At 35.7% G+C, this 20277-nt stretch overlaps 1 protein-coding gene across 3 annotated transcripts in view; it reads right to left on the bottom strand.

Annotated features, from left to right (window-relative positions):
• Positions 1 to 229: 229 nt before the first annotated feature.
• The window catches only part of Hgf (hepatocyte growth factor), a 64581-nt gene continuing 44533 nt past the window's right edge, over positions 230 to 20277 (bottom strand). For all 3 annotated transcript variants that reach the window (XM_075956060.1, XM_075956059.1, XM_075956061.1), the window contains exons 11-19: positions 19369 to 19471; positions 17095 to 17228; positions 11965 to 12003; positions 10183 to 10279; positions 8478 to 8552; positions 7291 to 7437; positions 6792 to 6898; positions 6526 to 6671; positions 230 to 3850 (exon numbers count right to left, since the gene is read on the bottom strand). In XM_075956060.1, coding sequence (XP_075812175.1) covers positions 3683 to 3850; positions 6526 to 6671; positions 6792 to 6898; positions 7291 to 7437; positions 8478 to 8552; positions 10183 to 10279; positions 11965 to 12003; positions 17095 to 17228; positions 19369 to 19471 — 1016 coding nt within the window. In that variant the 3' untranslated portion in view covers positions 230 to 3682. The remainder of the gene's footprint in view (positions 3851 to 6525; positions 6672 to 6791; positions 6899 to 7290; positions 7438 to 8477; positions 8553 to 10182; positions 10280 to 11964; positions 12004 to 17094; positions 17229 to 19368; positions 19472 to 20277) is intronic.

The raw sequence follows: 20277 nt of genomic DNA, 5'->3' as shown, positions 1-20277 counted from the left end.
AAGATATTCAAGTTCACAGATGTTAATGATTTTTTTTGAGAGCCCTGAGAGTACCATGGAAAGAAGGCAGAAAAATATGCGATTTTTACTTAATTGTATACAGAAATTATGTATTTCTCATGATAAAATGTATGTCGATTCTGTCTACTAAACCAATGTTGTTGGGGTTGCCACTTTAAAGTCCTCGAACAGTTACATAAACATATGATTATAAAAGAGAAAGGAGACATTTGGTAAAATATTTTATTATTATTAAGAATAATAATATAATTATGGTTATAAAAATAACAACTTTATTAACTACAGAGAATTTATAATACAAGCCATCACCACAGGGTTCCCGTTTTGGGGTAAGCATCCAGCTATCCCACCCAATCAGCAGCTATTCTTGTCCTGTTTACATAGGCAGACTCGCTGCGATTTCCACAGGATTCGGTTTTCAGCTTCTGAAGACAGAAGCCTTCTGTGCAAACAGACATGAACCTACGCGAAAACGGCACTGTCAAGAGGTAAGGGTCTAGGATAGTTCAATGTTTTTGTTTGGTTGGTTGGTTGATTCTTATTAATAAGTTCTTGGTACAAACTTCAGTTGAATTTTGAAAGACATTTTCTTCTTTGGACTTAATTATGAAGAGTGATTTATTGCAAATTACTCTTTGTAAAAAGGCAAATGTATTGTCTTTACCCAAATCCCTTTTACTTTATGAGTTTTCTATAAATGTAAATGAGTGGTTGTATACACACAGTGAGTTGAAGTAGTTATTTTAAATCAATTGAAGGTTTCCCTTTACTTAGCATGATATAGTATTGACATTTTCTGTTTCGTATTACAGAGCTAGCATTTGTTTTGTAAGAGAAAAGAAAATGCCTGACAGCAACTACTAGTGCTTGATAGCGCTCTTTTTCAGGGATGCTGTAGCTGGAACATCAGCTCCGCACAGTACCACTGGTACCAGCAAGAAGCATCCACAGCTTTTCTGACACATGCCATTCTTGTCATCTTTCTTGCCGTCCAGTGTTTCCCATTCCTGTAGCTTGAAACACTTAGAAGGCAGGCCAGAGCCTGTTAATAGAGACTGACTCACTAGAAACAATTATACTGAGGACCTGCCCACAGCAAATTGGTAAAAGTTACCTTACATTTTACAATAACATTAAAGAAATGTACAAAAGAATTATCACCTCTCTGCACAGCAGAGGCATATGACTACGATTTTAGTTTTACACTCCTATTCCTGCAGACAGAAGAAAATGTCTACAATTATGACAGTGTCTAACTCTTACCCAGTCAAAACAAAACCAAACTGGACGCTCATAATTCAAAAGGGCCACTTGTCCATGAGACAAAATAATACAGACTTCTAAATAAGCTGAATTTTTCTCTCCTCTTCCTTTGAAATTTATTCATAGAAAATCATCCCATATATAGTGTTGCGTAGAAAATAACTCTACCATTTTCTAGCAAGGAAGACCCTATTTATCTTTTTCACTGTGAGCTCTACCGACTTCGACCATTGCAAAGAAAACCTCATGGGAAGAGTTGCTTAACAAACCACATTTGGTGACTTATTGACATATTTGTTTGTTTTTTCACTTAAGTTAGAAACACTGATTCCAAAGTATCTAAAAACTTGAGTGCATATTGTTTCTTGGTCATTTCTGTTCCTCTTTTCATGGATAATTACAAAAAATACACTGTAAGAAGTATTGTAAAATGTTAGTATGTTAAAGTATTATAATTAGCATAACAGCTTTATCAATATAATTTATATGTAACATTGAAATCTATTCAATTCAGTAAGAAGCTATGAGAAGGACTTTAATATTTTAACAATATATCTTTGAAATTTATGCTTGTTTAAATGACATGTTGCAAAAGGAATGAAAATGTAACAGATGTAAAATGAGAAGGACAGCAATTCACTGGGTCTCTCTGCATCCGCTGTTGTTCAACACAGCGCATATGCTATCACAAACATATATGCACTTGTATGTGTGTGTATATATAACACGCATGCACACACACATATGTCAGAGCTTGTACAAGAACTTCTGCATTGACTTCCAGAAAATTCTGAGAATGCATTAGGGCATCTTTTGAAACTTCAGATTTCAGATACTCTAAAAAAAATTCAATCTCAAGAATGGGAACACTGGATTCAAAACAATCAAATTATAAATTTTAATAATCTTGATGTACACAGGAAGACTGAGAACTTAGAAGCTGTCTTATTACTTTTTTGAATTCCTACTTCTGTATATACAACTCTTAGCTAGTCGTGGCAAGTAGAATAATAAATACAATTTGAATGTTATCATATATATTATAAAATCTAAATGAATATTCCAAGTCATTAAGAGTTTTGTTAAAAAGAAATGAGAAAATATGATATCTTTCCAACATATTTGATTTTTCAGAAACAATTATACTTTTGAAAGTCATTGAATTAAAGGATTTAGAAAAACTATTTTACTTCATATTTTTTTCTATTACTCAAAGACTAAGAATTTTTAGATTAAGGAAAGTATTTTAATTTTTTTCTTCAGAATATTTCAAAATAAAATTTAATGAAGGGATGGTCACAAAGCTTTGCAGACATGATATTTTTATGCTAAATCATTTTTTTAAGGAGAGCTAGAAGCCAATCATAGCAGCAAGTTTTAATATTAACCCATATAAATACATTTTTGAAGACAGAGACACTTTAAAATTTCTTCATTGAGACATGTTTGAAAACTGAATAAATGTTTTAAGAAAATAGATCTACCAATATCCTTCATAAATAGGTAGCTCAAATTTGGAGGAAAGAAATAAGACAAATGCACAAATTACTTTCTGCTTTTTAGGCATTAGAGAGCACACAAAATAACTAGGCTAATAAATATAAATAAACATACAGGCTAGCCATTCTTTTATCCTATGGGTCCTGTCCTGACTTTGACCACTTTCTAGTGGAGATCATATGTGATACGCACAAAGGATCCACACTTATACCTTGTACCTTTCCTGAATATTCCCACTGGTCTTCCAAAAACTTTACACTGGAGAATAAATATAGATACATACATCCAAAAACATTTTGATATTACACTAGATACATCATGGTTTAAAAGGTAATATTGCTGCATATGTAATCAGCCATTTGTTATGGTCATCTGTTTTCATAAAAGGATGTTTGTGTGCCAGTATTGCAGGATACATGTCGTGAAAAAAAATGAATGAACTCTAACATGTGCCATAGGAAGTGTAATATAATTTAATACAGAGTTACAAGTTAGAAACACAAAGTACAAATTGGTTTTGGTGGGGTTAAAATAATGTTTAACTTATGATTAATTCATCATTAAGATATTATAACCTGAAAAGCAGCATAGAATGATAATCAACCTTAACCTTTAAATCTCTTATCATCTAGCAACTATTGCATTTTTGAATCCGTTCAAGTATCTTCAGGAGATATGTTACTGCACTTACAGGTACCTTAATTCACTTCAACATTTACAAAATAACACTGACAAACAGAACAACAGAAAACACCCATATATATTAATGAGTTTCTGAACACTCACAACACTCAAGTAGCTGTTTTAGGATTGGTTTAGGTTACATTTTAATCTCGACGTCTCTGAAATCTTCATGTATAGATGAATGCTTCAAACACACTGGCTTCTTCTATGGCTATTACAATTTGTAGGTCAAAATTACTTTGTGCATCCACTTTGCGTAATAGGCTACTCGGACAAAAATACCAGGACGATTAGGGATGGCACATCCGCGGCCAGGAACAATGACACCAAGAACCATTTTCATTTTGTGTTGCTCACAAATGAGTGGGCCACCATAATCTCCCTAAGAAGGAAAAACAACAACAAAACAAATTATTTTGTAAGTAAAAAAAGAAAAAAAACAGTAATTCTTCAGTAGCATTCCCCTGATGACTTGCAGCTAAAAGGTATAGAAATTCAATGACATCAATTTTTATTACATTTTAATTATTGTATATGTCTCCATGTATGTGGCAGTCAGAAGACAACATGTGGGAATTGGGCCTCTCCTTCCACTTGGGATTTGAACTCAGATCCTTTGGCTTGGCCACAGGTACCTTAACCCACTGAACCATCTTTCCAGCATTCCCCCCACCGAGTAATGTCAATTCTATGTTTATTTTGTTGTTGATATTCACCATGTGTTCCATATCAACATTTGGAAAATATATAGATTTGTAAAATATAGACAAAATCCACTTGTAATCACATGATTTAATGGTTAAGCATACTTTAACTTTCTCTTCTTTCTAAAACACTCTTTGCCTGCTACCAAAAGACTATCTTAACATTTTAAACAGGAAATCCTTAAAATTGAAACAATAATCTTATATAATTCGGAAATTACTTTTCCAAGCATAAAATATTTCTCCATTCATAGTTGATACTAGCAGCTAATATAGTTATAATTGAAATATTTGACTATATCATCAGGTAAAGAAACATGACAAATGAATATAGATTAACTTGTGCATATACATATATTATATACATATTAATACACAAATGTTAACTATGTGAATATGCATGTATTCATACTGCACATGTCTGTATAGATAACTGTTAGAACTGTGTTGTATCGCTTTTATGCGCCATGCACCCTCCTAAGAGTACAGTTACAGAGATGGAAGCATGGCTCAGTATTTAAGAGGACTGTTTCAGAGGACCCATATCTAGTTCCCACCACCCATAGAAGGTGGTGGGAACCAGACACCCCACTATGGCTTCCATGGGTACCAAGCATGCATAGGAGGTATGTGTAATCATTCAAGCACTCATACATACACATAAAAAAAGAACCACAATGAGTAGCTTTAAGCATCCAAATATAAATAAGAATGTGTGAGCCAGGTGGTGTTGGCGCACGCCTTTAATCACAGCACTCGAGAGGCAGAGGCAGGCGGATTTCTGTGAGATTGAAACCAGCCTGTTCTACAAGAGCTAGTTCCAAGACAGGCTGCAAAGCTACAGGGAAACCCTGTCTCAAAAACAAAACAAACAAACAAGAAAGAATGTTTGATATTATCTTTATTTTCCTCTAAAAGCAATGCAATTTTAAAAAAATTAAATAAATGCTATAAAAGTTATGTCTGTATGTCGGGTAGAAAGAAGAAGTCATTGATTTTTGATAGGTAAATTAAGGCAGACCTGAAAATAAATGCCAAACAGTACAGATTAAAAAAAAAGACACCAAGCCCCATAAGGTAATAAAATATGCAGTTTAAATAAGACACCAGCCACCCCTGACAGTCACTTTTCAAAATGACTGTCTTTGGAGACTTTCTACCACGTAGAAATTTAGGGTCATTCTCTTCAAATATTCTTGACTAATGAAATAACCAAACAACAGATGCAAAGAGGCTAAAAAGAAAGGAGGAATGGAGGAAGAGAGGGCAGTTCTCTCTCTCTCTCTCCTCTAGTTTCCCCCATCTACCACCTACCCCACCCCCCATTCACTCCTCAGAGAGAGTAAGGCTCACAAATGAGTGGGGAATGAAAAGAGTTTAGCACATCATTTTGAGGCAGGACCAAGTTTCCCCTATGTCTAGACTGTGCAAGGTATCCCTTCCAAAGAGAATGGGCTCCAAAGAGCCAGCTCAAGCACTAGGGATAAACTCTGGTCCCACTGCCAGTAGCCCCACAGACTGTCCCAGCCAAACAACTGCCATTCACATTCAGAGGGCCTAGTTTGGGCCTATGCAGGTTCACCTGCTTGTCAGTCAGGTGTCAGTGAACTTCCCCTGGCTCAGGCCAGCTGTTCCTGTGGGCACAGCTTCCTCTAAGACTTCTGCAGTTTGTATGATCGTCTTTTTAGACACGAATGCCTTGAACGTGCCTTGTGGATGAAGCATGGGCTGGCTCATAAGTCAATTAAAAGAAGTGCACAAAAATAACAAAAGGCTTTTTCTAAACTTCCTTTCTCTAGGAATGCGTTGGTATACAAATACCTTGATTTGACAAAAACAGAAAACGCACAAGCAAATATGACATTGGCTTTTTAAGACAATTTTGGCTTAGTTTGGTTTATAAGATAGACTTTTATCAAGAATTTCTAATCTTCCTGCTTTAGTTTCCCAAGTTCTAGAATTACAGGAATGTTCTACCTGTAGGTAGGTAGGTAGATAGATTAGATGATAGATATAGATATGAAGATAGATAGATAGATAGATAGATAGATAGATAGATAGATAGATAGATAGATAGATTAGATGATAGATATAGATATGAAGATAGATAGATAGATAGATAGATAGATAGATAGATAGATAGATAGATAGATAGATTAGATGGATGGATAGGATAGATAGGTAGATAGATAGGTAGGTAGGTAGGTAGATAGATAGATAGATAGATAGATAGATAGATAGATAGATAGATAGATAGATAGATAGATAAGCAGGCTGGGCAGGAAAACAGAGATAGACAGACAGACAGACGGGCAGACAGACAGTCAGACTTTATTAAACAACTTTTTCTTACCTCGCATGGTCCCGATCCAATCTTTTCAGCCCCAGCACACAGTTCAGACTCACTGAGAGTCACCTTCCCTTGGTGGTGCTGACGGCACTTCTCATTCCCCATAATATACAGATGGGCTACTCGCAATAAACCATCCGAATTGATCTCTGCAACGGCATAGAAAATACGCAGTTAATGAGCAATGAATAAAGGCAAGGAAATCAGGAAAGAAAAAGCGTTTATATGCTAAATAACTATATTCCCTCATGTCTTAAAAGTTAGCTTACGTCCAGTGTAGCCCCAGCCGTAAACACTGCAAGTGGTCTTCTCTGGGATTGTGCAGCCATAATTGGGTAAATCAATTGTACTGACAAAGTCATCTAGGACTGCAGGCCTGAAAAGACAAAATCCAGCATAAGTACTCTGGGAACACCATTCTACAGAAACATGGACATGCCATGACATATACAATATTAAGGAGATATTTACTAGCAATAGTCTGCAATAAATGTTCACTGTGCAAAAAATTACTCTGATTCTTTTCTGAGTCAAATGATTGTCATTAAGCTTCAGTATTAAGGTAGTAAGAATATTGTGTGAAATTCCCCTACTGCTATATGAAAATCATATTACACCTCTTTCTAGTATAGGTCACATACATGCACATGCACACACAAATGCATCCACATGATACATGAGATAACGGCTCTACATGAGAAAGAAAAAGAAACTCAGCTGAAAAGCAATGTTTCAGTAATTCGAGTTTCCAGGAAAATAGGGCCTCACCGAGAAAGCTTCAGCAGCACCAAATCTGAGCCTTCCGGCCCCGAGACCAGCTGGGAAATGTTGAGGACCTGCTTGCGTTTCTCATCACCTCTCCCGTGGACATCATGAATTCCAAGCCAGGCCTCGTAATCCTTCAAGTCTTTGTTTCTAGGTAAGAAATGAAATACAAACTATAGTGTCTAAGTATAGATCATTATTAATTTCCATTGTCGTTTTAACTTATAAGGATAAACACTACATTTAATTTTTAATCCAAAGTATAGTACATAGCAACACATTTGTTAAGGGAGATCCCCAAGCACCACAAATGTGTTGAAGCAGAGAAAAGTTTGAAGCTGCACAAATTCTAAGGCTACTCAGTTTCAAACATGTTGTATTACACTTGCTATACAGAAAGACACCTGTTACAAAATCTTCATGGTCTTTATAGGAATCATAATTTGCTTATAAACTTTGTTTCCTCTCAGCTATATATATATTTGGCTTATCGCTAAGGTTGAAGATATTCACGGAAACCCAGTGGTATGACGAGAACTGAAAAGGAAGCCCTAAGTGCAGCCTCCTTATCTTTGCTGAGGTCATTGTCCTTGAAATTATCCCCACGCTGGTCCTCAAGATAGATAAAAAAAAGATGCAGGGATTCAAGGAAGCCTGCTGGTCATCACAAGCATCTCTCTAGGAATACTGAGTAAAAGTGAGAAGTCGGAACATGGTGTTTTACAAAATTCAGAGAAATAGTTTCCCCAAGTGAGACTAAGGTCAATCATGAAAAAAAAAACCAGTTAGCTGAATGAGCAGTAAACACTGAATGAGCACTAGATATGAAAGTATCAGTAAAGCCAAACTTTTATAATCAAATTTTAGAACAAAGGCTGACAACATGATTCAGTGGGTAAACACACTTATGGAATTTGATTGCAGAGATGCACATGGCAGAAGGAGGGAGCTGACTCCCACGAGTTGACTTCTGACCTCAAAATGCAAACCATGTCAAGTACACACACACACTCACGCACACGCGCGCGTACACACACACACACACACACACACACTATTTTTCATTTAAAGTAGACCAGATGGCTCCCTTCTTCTGATAAATTTCTGTAAAATAAATGCTCAACTTCAAAATCACAATAGAAGATATATTTAGATGCCTCAAATAAATGTTGGTTTAAAAACCATCTTACCTGGATGGAAAACATTGCCTTGCTGTAAGAACCCAACTCTCCTTTATCAGTGATCCTCCACAGATATGTTTATTTCTATGGAAAGAGAAAAGAACAAATAACATCTTTGTGAAAAACAAAACTTCCTGCCAATTAGTGAAAACCTATAACTTCATATATCAAGACTAAATGAACTGCCAAAAAGAATAAAAGCAATCTACTCGGAACAATACGCAGCAGTGCTTTTGTCTGAGGGTGGTGTTTGCTGAGTGTGGCATCCGTAACTGTTTTCACACTGTGTCTAAATTTTAGGGCATCAAGTTTACAATAGAAAAGTCTTCACTATATGCCAGTATATACTCCCAAAGCATGCGTTTATGCTTATGACCACATATAATAATGCTGCAAATAAAGGATAATTTAAATGAATAAAACTGTAGAAGTGTTTAAAATTCACCATTTGATGATGAAAATGATCATTTGAGATTTCATTCAACAGTTCTAAACAATCACGCACTGGTAACAATGTTTCATCCTATTTTTTGCTTTTACACCGTTCCGTTTTTCTTCTACCATTATTTAAGTAGTTTCAGGTTTTGCTTTTTGTGGGGGCCCTGGATATGCTAAAAGCATATCCTCAGAAAGCTTTCTACAAGGAACTACCCCTCCAGCGTCTCCATTCTGGTTTGAACTGATTAAAAAGCAACTTGATTTAGATAAACTTGCCAAGTGTAAGATCACTTACTATAGTTTTTCATTTATGAAAGCAAAATAATTGTTCAAGATAAATCATCTAGGAATTTTTAAATATTTGTACAGAAGAATAAGAACTAGTGCGCTTATTTGATGATTTCAAAAATCTGTAAATCTTTTTTTTTTTGCAGAAATGTAGAAAGACTGCAGCTCTGTCTTAGTCACAGTTCCAAGGAGCACAGCTGCCCGTGGCTTCAGCGCCGACACTCAGAACGCCCAGCTGAAGGGACAGTTATTTACGGCTTGCCAAACAGGAGGATGACAGTTGATATTGAGCCTTAACTTCTATTCCCCCCAGTGTGTGTTTTGGAAAAATAACCAAACATCTGTGTTTACTAAGAACTTGGACTACTATACGTAAGATTTGAACAATGTGAGTCAGATACTTCATTTTTATGAGAATTCTAAACTCCTTTGTAACTTGCATATTGATTTTACATAGATCATACTAGTGACTCTTAAGACCTTTGAGAAATAGACATATTAAAAATTCTATATCTAGCTGATTATAAAAATCAAAACGACCCAATTATTCTAATAGGTTATTGATTTTCATAATAAAACACTTTAAAATTGCTATTATTCATTTCAGCGATATTGGAAACTAAAAACGCCATTTCTGTGATTGTGTATAATCATCTTAGAACACAAGTTTAAAGTATCCTAGATTTGAAAATTAATGTATGTGCCATAACTATCATGGTGACATTAAGGTACAAATAGGTCTTTTGTGTCATTTTCTTCCAGTTCATCAGAATCAATGTCACATACAATAAGTATTAATGGAAACTTTGCTACAACTTATAAGGATTATCGTGTGCATAAATTATACAGTCCGTTATAAATTGGTAAGCAAATCAGCTGTTGATCCCCAGATTAGTACCTTCTATAGAACACAGTCTTCTTGCAGCCTTAAGCTGAAAATGTTTTTGCAAATATTCAGACTATTGGGATTGTTATCATTAATAATTACCTGTATTTCAAACTAACCATCCATCCTACGTTTGTCCGTGTTGGGATGCCATTTACAACCCGCAGCTGTTTTGTCTTGGCACAGGATATGACAGGGTCTAAAAAATAAGACCACATAGAGCACTTGGTCATGCTATTACTCAGTACCTAAAACTTTTATTAAATTCTATGATAGCTACATAGAACAGCTACATAGCCACAGTTGTTTATCAAGTCCATGACACGTACATCCCCATTTTTTTTTAGTATACAACAAAATACTTGAATAACTTCTTTTGGGCTAAGAAGAGTATGAAAAAATTAATTTAAAAAAACCAGCAGGAGCAGCAACAACAGAAAACCAAGTGCGCGCCTCCCCGAAGCTCTTGTTCTCATGATGAAGTAAGTCACTGTCTCACATGCCCCCGTCTCTCACCTAACAGATCCCAGGACTGGTAAGAGCATTAGGGCACGACAGACTGAAGAAGCTATGGAACTGTCCAAAACCTGGCCTCTTTGTTTCTGCCTTTAGTATTCTCATGTCTCTTTGAGGGGGATGTATATAAATGTGATCCACTGCATATGGAGTCCCTCAAATTAAAAGTGTGAAAATACATCTTTCAAAGTCATGTGCAGTTCTTCTGACTACGTCACATCTATAATCAGAACCGTCTAAATTTTAGAATAAAAACTGATAAAGGTCAGAGAAATGGTTCAGCAAGCACAGCTCTTGCAGAGGAGATTTGATCCCAACACCAATATCAGGTGGCTCACCGCCAGCTCCAGGGCATGTGACACCATCTGCTCATTTTCTTTTTTTAATTTTAATTTTATTTTTTTATTTTTTATTAAAAATTTCTGCCTCCTCCCCGCCTCCACCTCCCATTTCCCTCCCCCTCCCCCGCTCCCCTCACCCTTCCTCTCCAGCCCAAAGAGCAGTCAGGGTTCCCTGCCCTGTGGGAAGTCCAAGGACCACCCACCTCCATCCAGGTCTAGTAAGGTGAGCATCCAAACAGCCTAGGCTCCCACAAAGCCAGTACATGCAGTAGGATCAAAACCCAGTGCCATTGTTCTTGGCTTCTCAGCAGCCCTCATTGTCGGCCATGTTCAAAGAGTCCAGTTTTATCCCATGCTTTTTTAGACCCAGTCCAGCTGCCTTGGTGGGTTCCTAATAGATCAGCCCCATTGTCTCAGTATGTGGGTGCACCCCTCGTGGTCCTGACTTCCTTGCTCATGTTCTCCCTTTTCTTGAGCTGCTGCATCAAAGTGCCCATACCCCCTCACTGACACACATACATACATGTAGTTTAAAACAAAATGGAAAAAACTACATTGACTTTAGATGGGATGTTACTATAGTGCAAAATACTTTTCATATATACCAAAGATTTCTTTGTAACTCTTTTTTTTTTACTTTTATTCTATGAGGATAATAATGAAATTGTTGGGACTAATGAATCCTGGCTTTCAGCTGCTCTTCCCTCCTAGAACCTTCTAATTGAAGCTACTAGAAGCTGTGCCTAGTTTAGAGGATCAGAGGATGGAATTTTCACCTGCTGACCATTGACTGCAGTGTATTTAAGTCTACATGGTGTTAATAAAAAGGGGCTTTTAGTACCAGTGATTGAAGGTCTTTGTGTCAGTCTGTCTCTATGTCTGTATTCTCAACCTCCAGCCCCTTGCCCGAAGCTCGAGAACTGGGGTCTAGCGCATAGAGTGCAGACGGGGGGCCACGGTGTGCGGCATGAAATCATTTATGACAGACAGAAAGTCAATTATGTTTTATGTTTTGAATACTACTCACGGTCCAAGTTGACAATTGTAGGTGTGGTATCTCCTTCACCTGTAGAAATGAATATTATGATATATAATAATTCATGTATACATATTCATTAATCTATATAAAATCAAACCACGACATCGAAATCTTTATTGTAATTTCCTAAAATTACTGACATTTAATTCACTTAAAAATCAGTAAGTTGCTAATAACATCAAAATGAATTATAAATATAATATACATTTTCTGAAGAATTCTGTCCTCTTTCCTGTCTAATATTGTGAGCATCTCCTCTTGGTACTACAGGATGTGGAAAAGTCTTGTTTGCATCTCTGAAGGCTGCAAGTGTGTGTGGCTTCATGGCCTTTGACAGACTGGATTCCAAACAGTAGCTGGAGATGACCTCATTCTGCAAGGTATTCAGCACTATACCCAAGGCTTTTCCATATAGTACCACACATGTTCATGATTGTTTGAGTGGGTCCTTCATATAGACTGACTGTCTTTCAGTGCAATTGATCTGTTTGCATTTTTTTCTAAAAGCTACTTTTACTAATACTTGAATGAAGAGAATTGAAACTGAACGTGCTTGGTAAACCTATTCAAGAATTTAGAAAATAGAAATTAATGTCATCTCTGCAGAAACGAGGTAAATAATTATTTTCATTGATAGACTCTGTCAAAAGTTAGATTTTCCAGATGTTTGGAAGAAGAAGAAGAAGAAGAAGAAGAAGAAGAAGAAGAAGAAGAAGAAGAAGAAGAAGAAGAAGAAGAAGAAGAAGGAAAGAAGGAAAAGTATGGTAAAAAGAAAACACTAGACACCACACATAACTCTACCTGAACTCTCATGACTTAAACCTTTCCCGTGAACTCTCTACCAGGGTTTAATTGCTGCCTAAAGAAAGGCTTAAAGGATGCGAAGACTTGGAAGTACTTGAACAGCAATGAATGAGACACAAGACATTTCCTGAGTCTTAATGTCTTAACTTTTCAGAATTGATGGCGTAGAGTTCAGCCAGGCATGGTTGAGACCCAGCTGGCCGTTAATCCCTGGAAATGCCCTGAGCTCAGATAATCCAGCAACAAAACAATAATGACACATAGACACCTTTGGAATGCAAATGCGATTGTTATTTATGAGAGTACTTGAGAGAATTATGCCCACTAGAGGGCTTTTATTTATGTTCATGTTCCAGGTTGAGGTATTATAGGTGGATAAAGATACAGCAAACATAAATTTAATTATTATTTTATGTGGGGTGTTCCCTGGGAGTCCGTTGAGGCTTAGGTTTTCAGTACATAATAGAAGCAAGCACTGAGGCCACTAAAGCAGAAACGATGTTGGTTTTGCTACTCGAGTTAATGATTTGAAATGTTTGAGTAATTTGATATTCATCCCTTACCTTGTCATAACAAAGATTAAGATACACACTCTATAACAAATTCCACATTAAATAACATTAGTTTCACAAGTGGTTGCTTCATGGTTGTATTTTTATTTAGTTTGAAATATTTAAAGGAATCTTATATCTGATGTTTTAGTAATCCGTGGCTTAATAACAATTAAGAGTTATTTTGGTTCCTCAAGTTCAGCATTCTCAAACTTAAAAATAAGCTGAAATGTCATGCACAACCAGACGGTGGGGACTGTAGTTTTCTGGGTATGTTTGAACATAGTACGTTCTTTTGGTACATACTGTAAGAAAGCCACTGAGAAACTATTCTCTGTATATTTCCGGCTCACTCTTGAACACTAACCACATGTTTTTTCCTTTGCCTACCTTCCTCTACCTACCCTGCAACCCACATACACTCAATGTAGACTGTAAATCTTGTTTCCATGATTTCCTTAAATATGAAGGAAAGCATTTTATAATCTTATCAATTACAGAAGTTTTACTTATAGAAGATTGGAAGTGTGTGTGTGTGTGTGTGTGCGCGTGCGTGCGCTTGTGTGTGTGTGCATATACTTATGTGTGTATGCCTCTCAGCAGCCCAGAAACATAGTATAGAGGACCTAACTGAAAACATGAAGAAACCTCATTTCCTGCAGTTCAATTTTGCACCTATAATTCAAAACAGTATGTATATATCTGATGTCTCCATCCAAACAGCTATTTTCCCATCATTATTTATATATTAATGTGAATAAATATTTACAACATAATTATAGTGTTTTATAAGTTTGCTTTACTTCATACCGTAAAACATTTCAGGTTGAAAGACAGCGTATAGATAATTTGTGCAACTTTCTTGTTATATAAGCATTTGTATACAATAGCAGCTTAATACACATTACAGAAGAATGAATAAATAAAATGTGTTTGTACTTACAGGTTCTATTCACCACAGCCCAGTAAAATTGCTATTTATATTTTAGAATTTTTGCAAACACAGAGTATATATCATATATAGGATAATAACTTGACCTAGATAATTGTAGAACCATAGTTTTTCTACTTCAAAAATCTGAGTTGAATCAACTACTACACTCTCAACACCTAAGATTTACTTAAGCTACATTAAGAGAGAGTTTGTGTGTGTGTGTGTGTGTGTGTGCACAGAAATACACAAAACATACAGCCATTTGTTTGTTATTGTTGATTTGATAAGCTCCACACCACAATACATGGTAGATAATGTTCAGCAATTTTAAAGAACACAAATCTTCACATGTTTTGTGAGAGTGCAAAAATGATGAATATTGTCTCTGAGGTTAAATAAATAATAAGAGCTCAAATCTTCTAAAGATAAATTGCATTAGCCTTTCAACAGGGAGAAAATGTAAATAAATCCTGGTTATAAATACAAGTAGGAAAAATGACAGTGTAAAATATTTATTGAAATTAGTGTTCAGTACACATTTAAATAAAAGTGAGTTATTGGTGCGAGCATTTGATCCTACACCAGAAACACCCTTGCATCTTTCATCAGTATCGTGCTGATTTTTGGTTTGCCTAGGTTAGTAGAATATTGTTCCTGATATCCTGAAAATCATGAGTGCTTCCTCCTTTAAGCATGCAAAGCAAGCCACAAGCCCTGAATTCCTCTAGTCTAGACATTTGTCCTAGACTGAGCTAGACTTAACAGGGAAATTGCTATGATCTATTTGAAAGCCAGAGAATTTTTCTTTACCCTTCCATGACTGTATACTATATAAGCCTTTATTATTCTTAATCATAGAATCTCAGAGACACAGTGAAGTCATATGAATCTTCAGGAAAAGGAAAGATGGGGCAGGTATTAGTAGGAGTGTGATAATGGGGCCTGTAAGCCTGGGATTTGATCCCCAAAACTGCAAAAAGATTAACAATATCTGTTTTTTAATTTAATAATACTTTTTGTATTCTAGTCTCTGGTAAAGTAGATTTGTTTGTTTTAGTGTTGAAACATGGAAGATATCTTATTTGGGAGAACTTTTTAGGATATATGAAATCAATAATCAAGAACAGAATATAATTAGAAAAGATTAATTAACTTGAAAGACTATAACCAGAGGAAATAAAAATGTAATGACAAAATATAGCTTCCTTGCAAATATATGAGGAATTCACCTATTATTATAACTAATTTCCCTGTTTCATGAAACGAGATTGCATTGCCAGGTCCCTGAAGAAAAATTCTCTCTTTAACCCAACATTATTTTTTGCTAAAACTATAGATGTATTTGCATACATTTTTTCAAGATGACATTGTTTCTTCAATGCAATGGTTTGTTTTTAATGTTATGCTGATGTGTATGTATATGTATGCATGACTGTGCTTAGGAATTAGTTCTCTCCATGTGATCTGGTGACTGAACTTCGGCCATCAAACTTGCTATAAACACGGAGCTGTTGAGATATTAAAGAGCCACTCTCCTGCTACCTGTTTTCTGACTTGGGGATTTCACTCAATAAGGTACGTGCAATATATTTCTGTTTCAGTGCACGTGCGTGTGTGTGTGAGTGTGTGCTCGCATGCACACATTTCATTTGTGAGGATCCTTTTTGGTGGTGAGACACTGTACGTGTCTGAAAGTGTTCCCTAGATTCAGAAGTAGTGGGGAAAATGTTTCTGGCCACCTAGTAAACAGCATAAAGGGAAATAAGTGTCCTACAACGACACAAAACAGCCTCCCTGAAAGTGTTTGTAGTGCAATCGCGTATGTGTTATTGTTACTTTTGATACATTTGCCTGAAGTGGCTTCCAGACAGGCCTTCCCACTACACAGAGCAGTGCATTGGGACGGCAGCGTTGTCTGTACGCTCACTAATCCTGAGTACTGTCAAGCATTTTTATCATTTACCATCTGATATTAAGAAATGATTGCTTATAAAGTTTAAGCCCTTTTTTCTTGCTGGTTTTAATTCCTTTTTTTTTTGTTGTTATACATTGTTTTAATAGTATAAAAGCCCAAGAGAGGGACATAAGTGTCTTTTTATTTTTTATTTATTTATTATTTATTTATTAAAGATTTCTGCCTCCTCCCCGCCACCGTCTCCTTTTGATTTTATTTGTTAATGATATTTATTTTCAAAAGCTGGTTTTGTCATTTTCTCTTGAGTTCTTGCATTTTTATTTATTGGTATATCTCATTAAATATGAGCTCTATGGCACACAGATTTTATGAAGTATATCGAATGATACTTAACACCTACTACTGTTACATGAATACTTTTTGAAAGTTATCTTTCACTTAGAAAAGAAGAGCTTAATCTCCATTTGTTTTAGTATTTTGCTAAGGACTTTGTGTCCCACAGACTTTGCAGAATTAGAAAGTTTACTAAGAGTTCTGCTGTAGCCAGAGAATCATGAGGTAATGTCGGTGCTAGGATGAAGCTTTTAAGTTTGTTTCTTTTTCTTCCAAGTAGGAATTATGTCAGCACATAAACACTATAAAAATAAGCACAGTTGCTTCTTTTCTATAAGAGAAGTGATAATAGGGGTCAAGGAAGAAAGGAGAAAGTAAGAAAAGGGGAGAGGAGGGGAGGAGAGGGGAGGATGAGCAGAGGGGACAGGCTGTTGGATGTGTGCATTGCTCCTGAGGAACTTCTTTTTTCGAATCAACTGTAGAGTCCTACATCATTGTAACCCCTGATTGAGGAGCTGTTGCAGTGGAGATGCAGTACATTTGAAATATTTCAAGTGAGAAAGAGCATGACATGTACTTACAACGGGAAATGGGGCAATAATCCCAAGGAATAAGAGGATTCCCCGTGTAGCACCAAGGTCCATGGGCATCATCGTCAGGATTGCGGCAATAATTCTTGTTCAACTTGCTTGCATCTGGCTCCCAGAAAATATGACTATAAAAACAAACCAGACATTAAGAAGTGCTTCTTCCAGCCAAGAGAAGCAAAATGTTACAAGAAGATCTCATCTTCACACACCTCTTTCATTACGTACTCAACAGAAGCTTTGGCGGCTGCCCTCATGGCTTGGAAACACATTTTCAGTTTAAAAGTTTAGGGAATATGGAATAAAGCTCCATACTTCATACATACAAAATTGTGAGAGATTTGGGGACCTTGATTCCCCTTGATGTGAAATAACAGCTTCATGCATAAAATTAGAGAAGCACTATCTAAAAGCAAAGCAGCTAGATACTGAAGATTAAATTATAAAATACATAGAAAATACAAGTTACTGTAAAATGCTCTTCATCTTCCGCACGTGGAAGCAACAGGATTGTCACAATGAATAAGAAAAGTTTCCATAAATTGCCAGCTTAATTCTAAATCTTCCTTGGCCTAATACTAGTAAGTTAGAGTTTTCTGGCAAAAAGCTAAGTAACAAATTTTTCCAACTTATAGATGAACTTTTTGAAATAAAAAAGGTGCTGTTCTATAAGACTATGGTCGTTTTTATAAGTTTAAGTTTGTGTTTTCATTTGCCTCAGAAATATTAATTAAACCAAGTCCTACACAGTGGCTTCTGATCAATTCATTAAAAACTGTAGATAAATGTTTTCTGTTATTAATTACTACTATTTTTAAGTATAAGTAAACACGATTTAAAATACAAATGGCACGCTCTTGCTCACAGACTAATCAGAGAACAGTGCACTTCCCATATGCTTGATTGTGGTGTTATTAATATATACCACCGAATGAACATTGCAAGGGAAGCTCTAAGACAATGCTGTACTAATGTGTGGAGACACCAAGAATCCAAGAGAAAATTAATTATTGTAAACCACGTGACTTATGAATAGCAGAAGTGGTGTTGTAACCAAATGCTGTTCTGAGAGCCAACCATTATTGTCTACCTCATCTTTGAGTAGTTCATTCTTAAAACAGAATGCTACTGTGAAACTCAGTAATTGCCCAGTTTCCTTCACAATGTCTTGAAGTGACATTGCCCCCCCATCAAAGCTAGCGTCAGTGAATTAAGAATGGTTAGCAATAGATGTATTGGTGCACACCTGTGCTCTTATAAGTTTTGACTCTAAAAACAGCTTGGATTACATAATGGCACGCTGACTAAAACATATATATCCTATTTACTTGTGAAATCAATTAATTTAAAAAATATAAACCATGGTGGCATCCAATTTAGAAAAGAATTTTACATTTAAAATACAACCTGAATTAATGTGATTCCATTTCTCTGAGTGCTTGGTTTCTTACACACACATAGAAATATCTTTCATATAATAATATGATGATAAAATACCAGAAAATGATGTAAGAAGCTATGTGACAAGCATTTAATAAAATATTGTAATTTTTTATTCTGGTGTATATAGTCTGAGGAATTTACTAACAATCTGTTCTAAGCAACAGCTATGTTCAAGTTTTCTTTATGGTTTCACAAGTGCTAATACTGTTTCTAGTTCCATGTGGATACTACCATCTTTAATAAAATATCCATCTTAAGTATATACAGTTCTTCAAAAATATAAATATTTTCTTAAGTTACAAGAGTATTTCGGTAGTGACTTTAAAGTTTTATACACTATAGCTACTATGGAAAATCTGTCTCTATAAATTCTCTTAAAGTGAATATTTAATATAAATATGCATATAAAATCACTTATACATGTATGTCACAAACCACTATTAATCTTAATTTGACTAGCACTATCACCCTTGACCTGCCAACTATACTCTCTTGTTGAGTTATGTAATTCTTTTGTCAATGTGACTAGATCCTCCATGAAATTTGGGATTGAACTACATATCTACATTTTCTTTTCCCCCATAGTATCTGTTATATTTCAAATACAATATTAAGTGTTCAACAAATACATACTAGTTAGATTACATATTTAAAAGTTTCCTATAGACAAAGAACAAGGGTATGGGTCATATAGACAAAATCCATCTGTTGTTTATATTGGCTCCCTCTATTAAGAATAGAGAGAAATAACTGTGTATATATTTGAATATGCATAATTACTACTATCATCAAATTTTGTAAGTAGGAAGAAAGAAGTCTATGTACCGGTGTAAATCCTCCATATTCTTGTCCCACATTGAGCATGTAAGTCCAGACCTTGTTTTGGATAAGTTGCCCATGTAATTTTTCCCATTGCCACGATAACAATCTAGGGATAAAATACACAGGACTTAATACTTTCAAAACATTCACACTTTGTAAGCACGTTAAGCCATCAAAATCAACACAATAATAAAAACACAAGCTAACATCTATGGAAATTAATGAGAAATATTCCAGAATAAAATATCTCTAGTCTCAGTTCAGTTTTGATTCCAAAATTGTAAATGCTCATGTCAATTTGAACACCCCAAATAATAACACCTCTCACATAAAAAATCGGAAAGGAGGCTCCTTATTACACCAAAGAAATAAAAAGTTTTAAGTGATCTTTGGAATTCCCAGAATTTTCTTTAGAAATGTTTCACTGTGCAGAAAATTGCATACAAACATTTGCACAAAAATAACATAATAAAATTCTACTCCAGTGAGTTACGTGTGTTTAGATTTGGGTTTCTCGTGATGTTGACATCCTGAGTCACCCAGGACAGCTGTTGCACAAATGGTTTCCATCTCAATCACTATGAGAGCAAGTTAAAGAAGACAGGAATAGTGTCCAGGCGATAGCCTGTGCTCTTCCGAGTGTGACGTCCTCAGCACATGACGTCAGTTTGGCGCATCACTGCTGATGTAGCTGGTCACTTCGTTAAGTGATGGAAAGGAAAAACTTCTCTTTGCACGAAACAGTAACAGCAGATCCTACATCTGCCAGGCTTTAAACTGAGTAACCATCCCATTTCCAAACAAAATTTCCCCAAACACTGAGGCATATGATGATGGGTTTTCGTGAGTCAGGTTTAATGTGTTGCTCATAGAATGGTTATTTTTCTATTCCTAGTAATTCTTCTCTCCATC

This window comes from Microtus pennsylvanicus, chromosome 22 (assembly GCF_037038515.1).
Source record: "Microtus pennsylvanicus isolate mMicPen1 chromosome 22, mMicPen1.hap1, whole genome shotgun sequence".
Taxonomy (NCBI): domain Eukaryota; kingdom Metazoa; phylum Chordata; class Mammalia; order Rodentia; family Cricetidae; genus Microtus; species Microtus pennsylvanicus.
The sequence above is the reverse complement of the archived record's forward strand: the minus strand, read 5'-3'. Positions and strand labels throughout refer to the sequence as shown.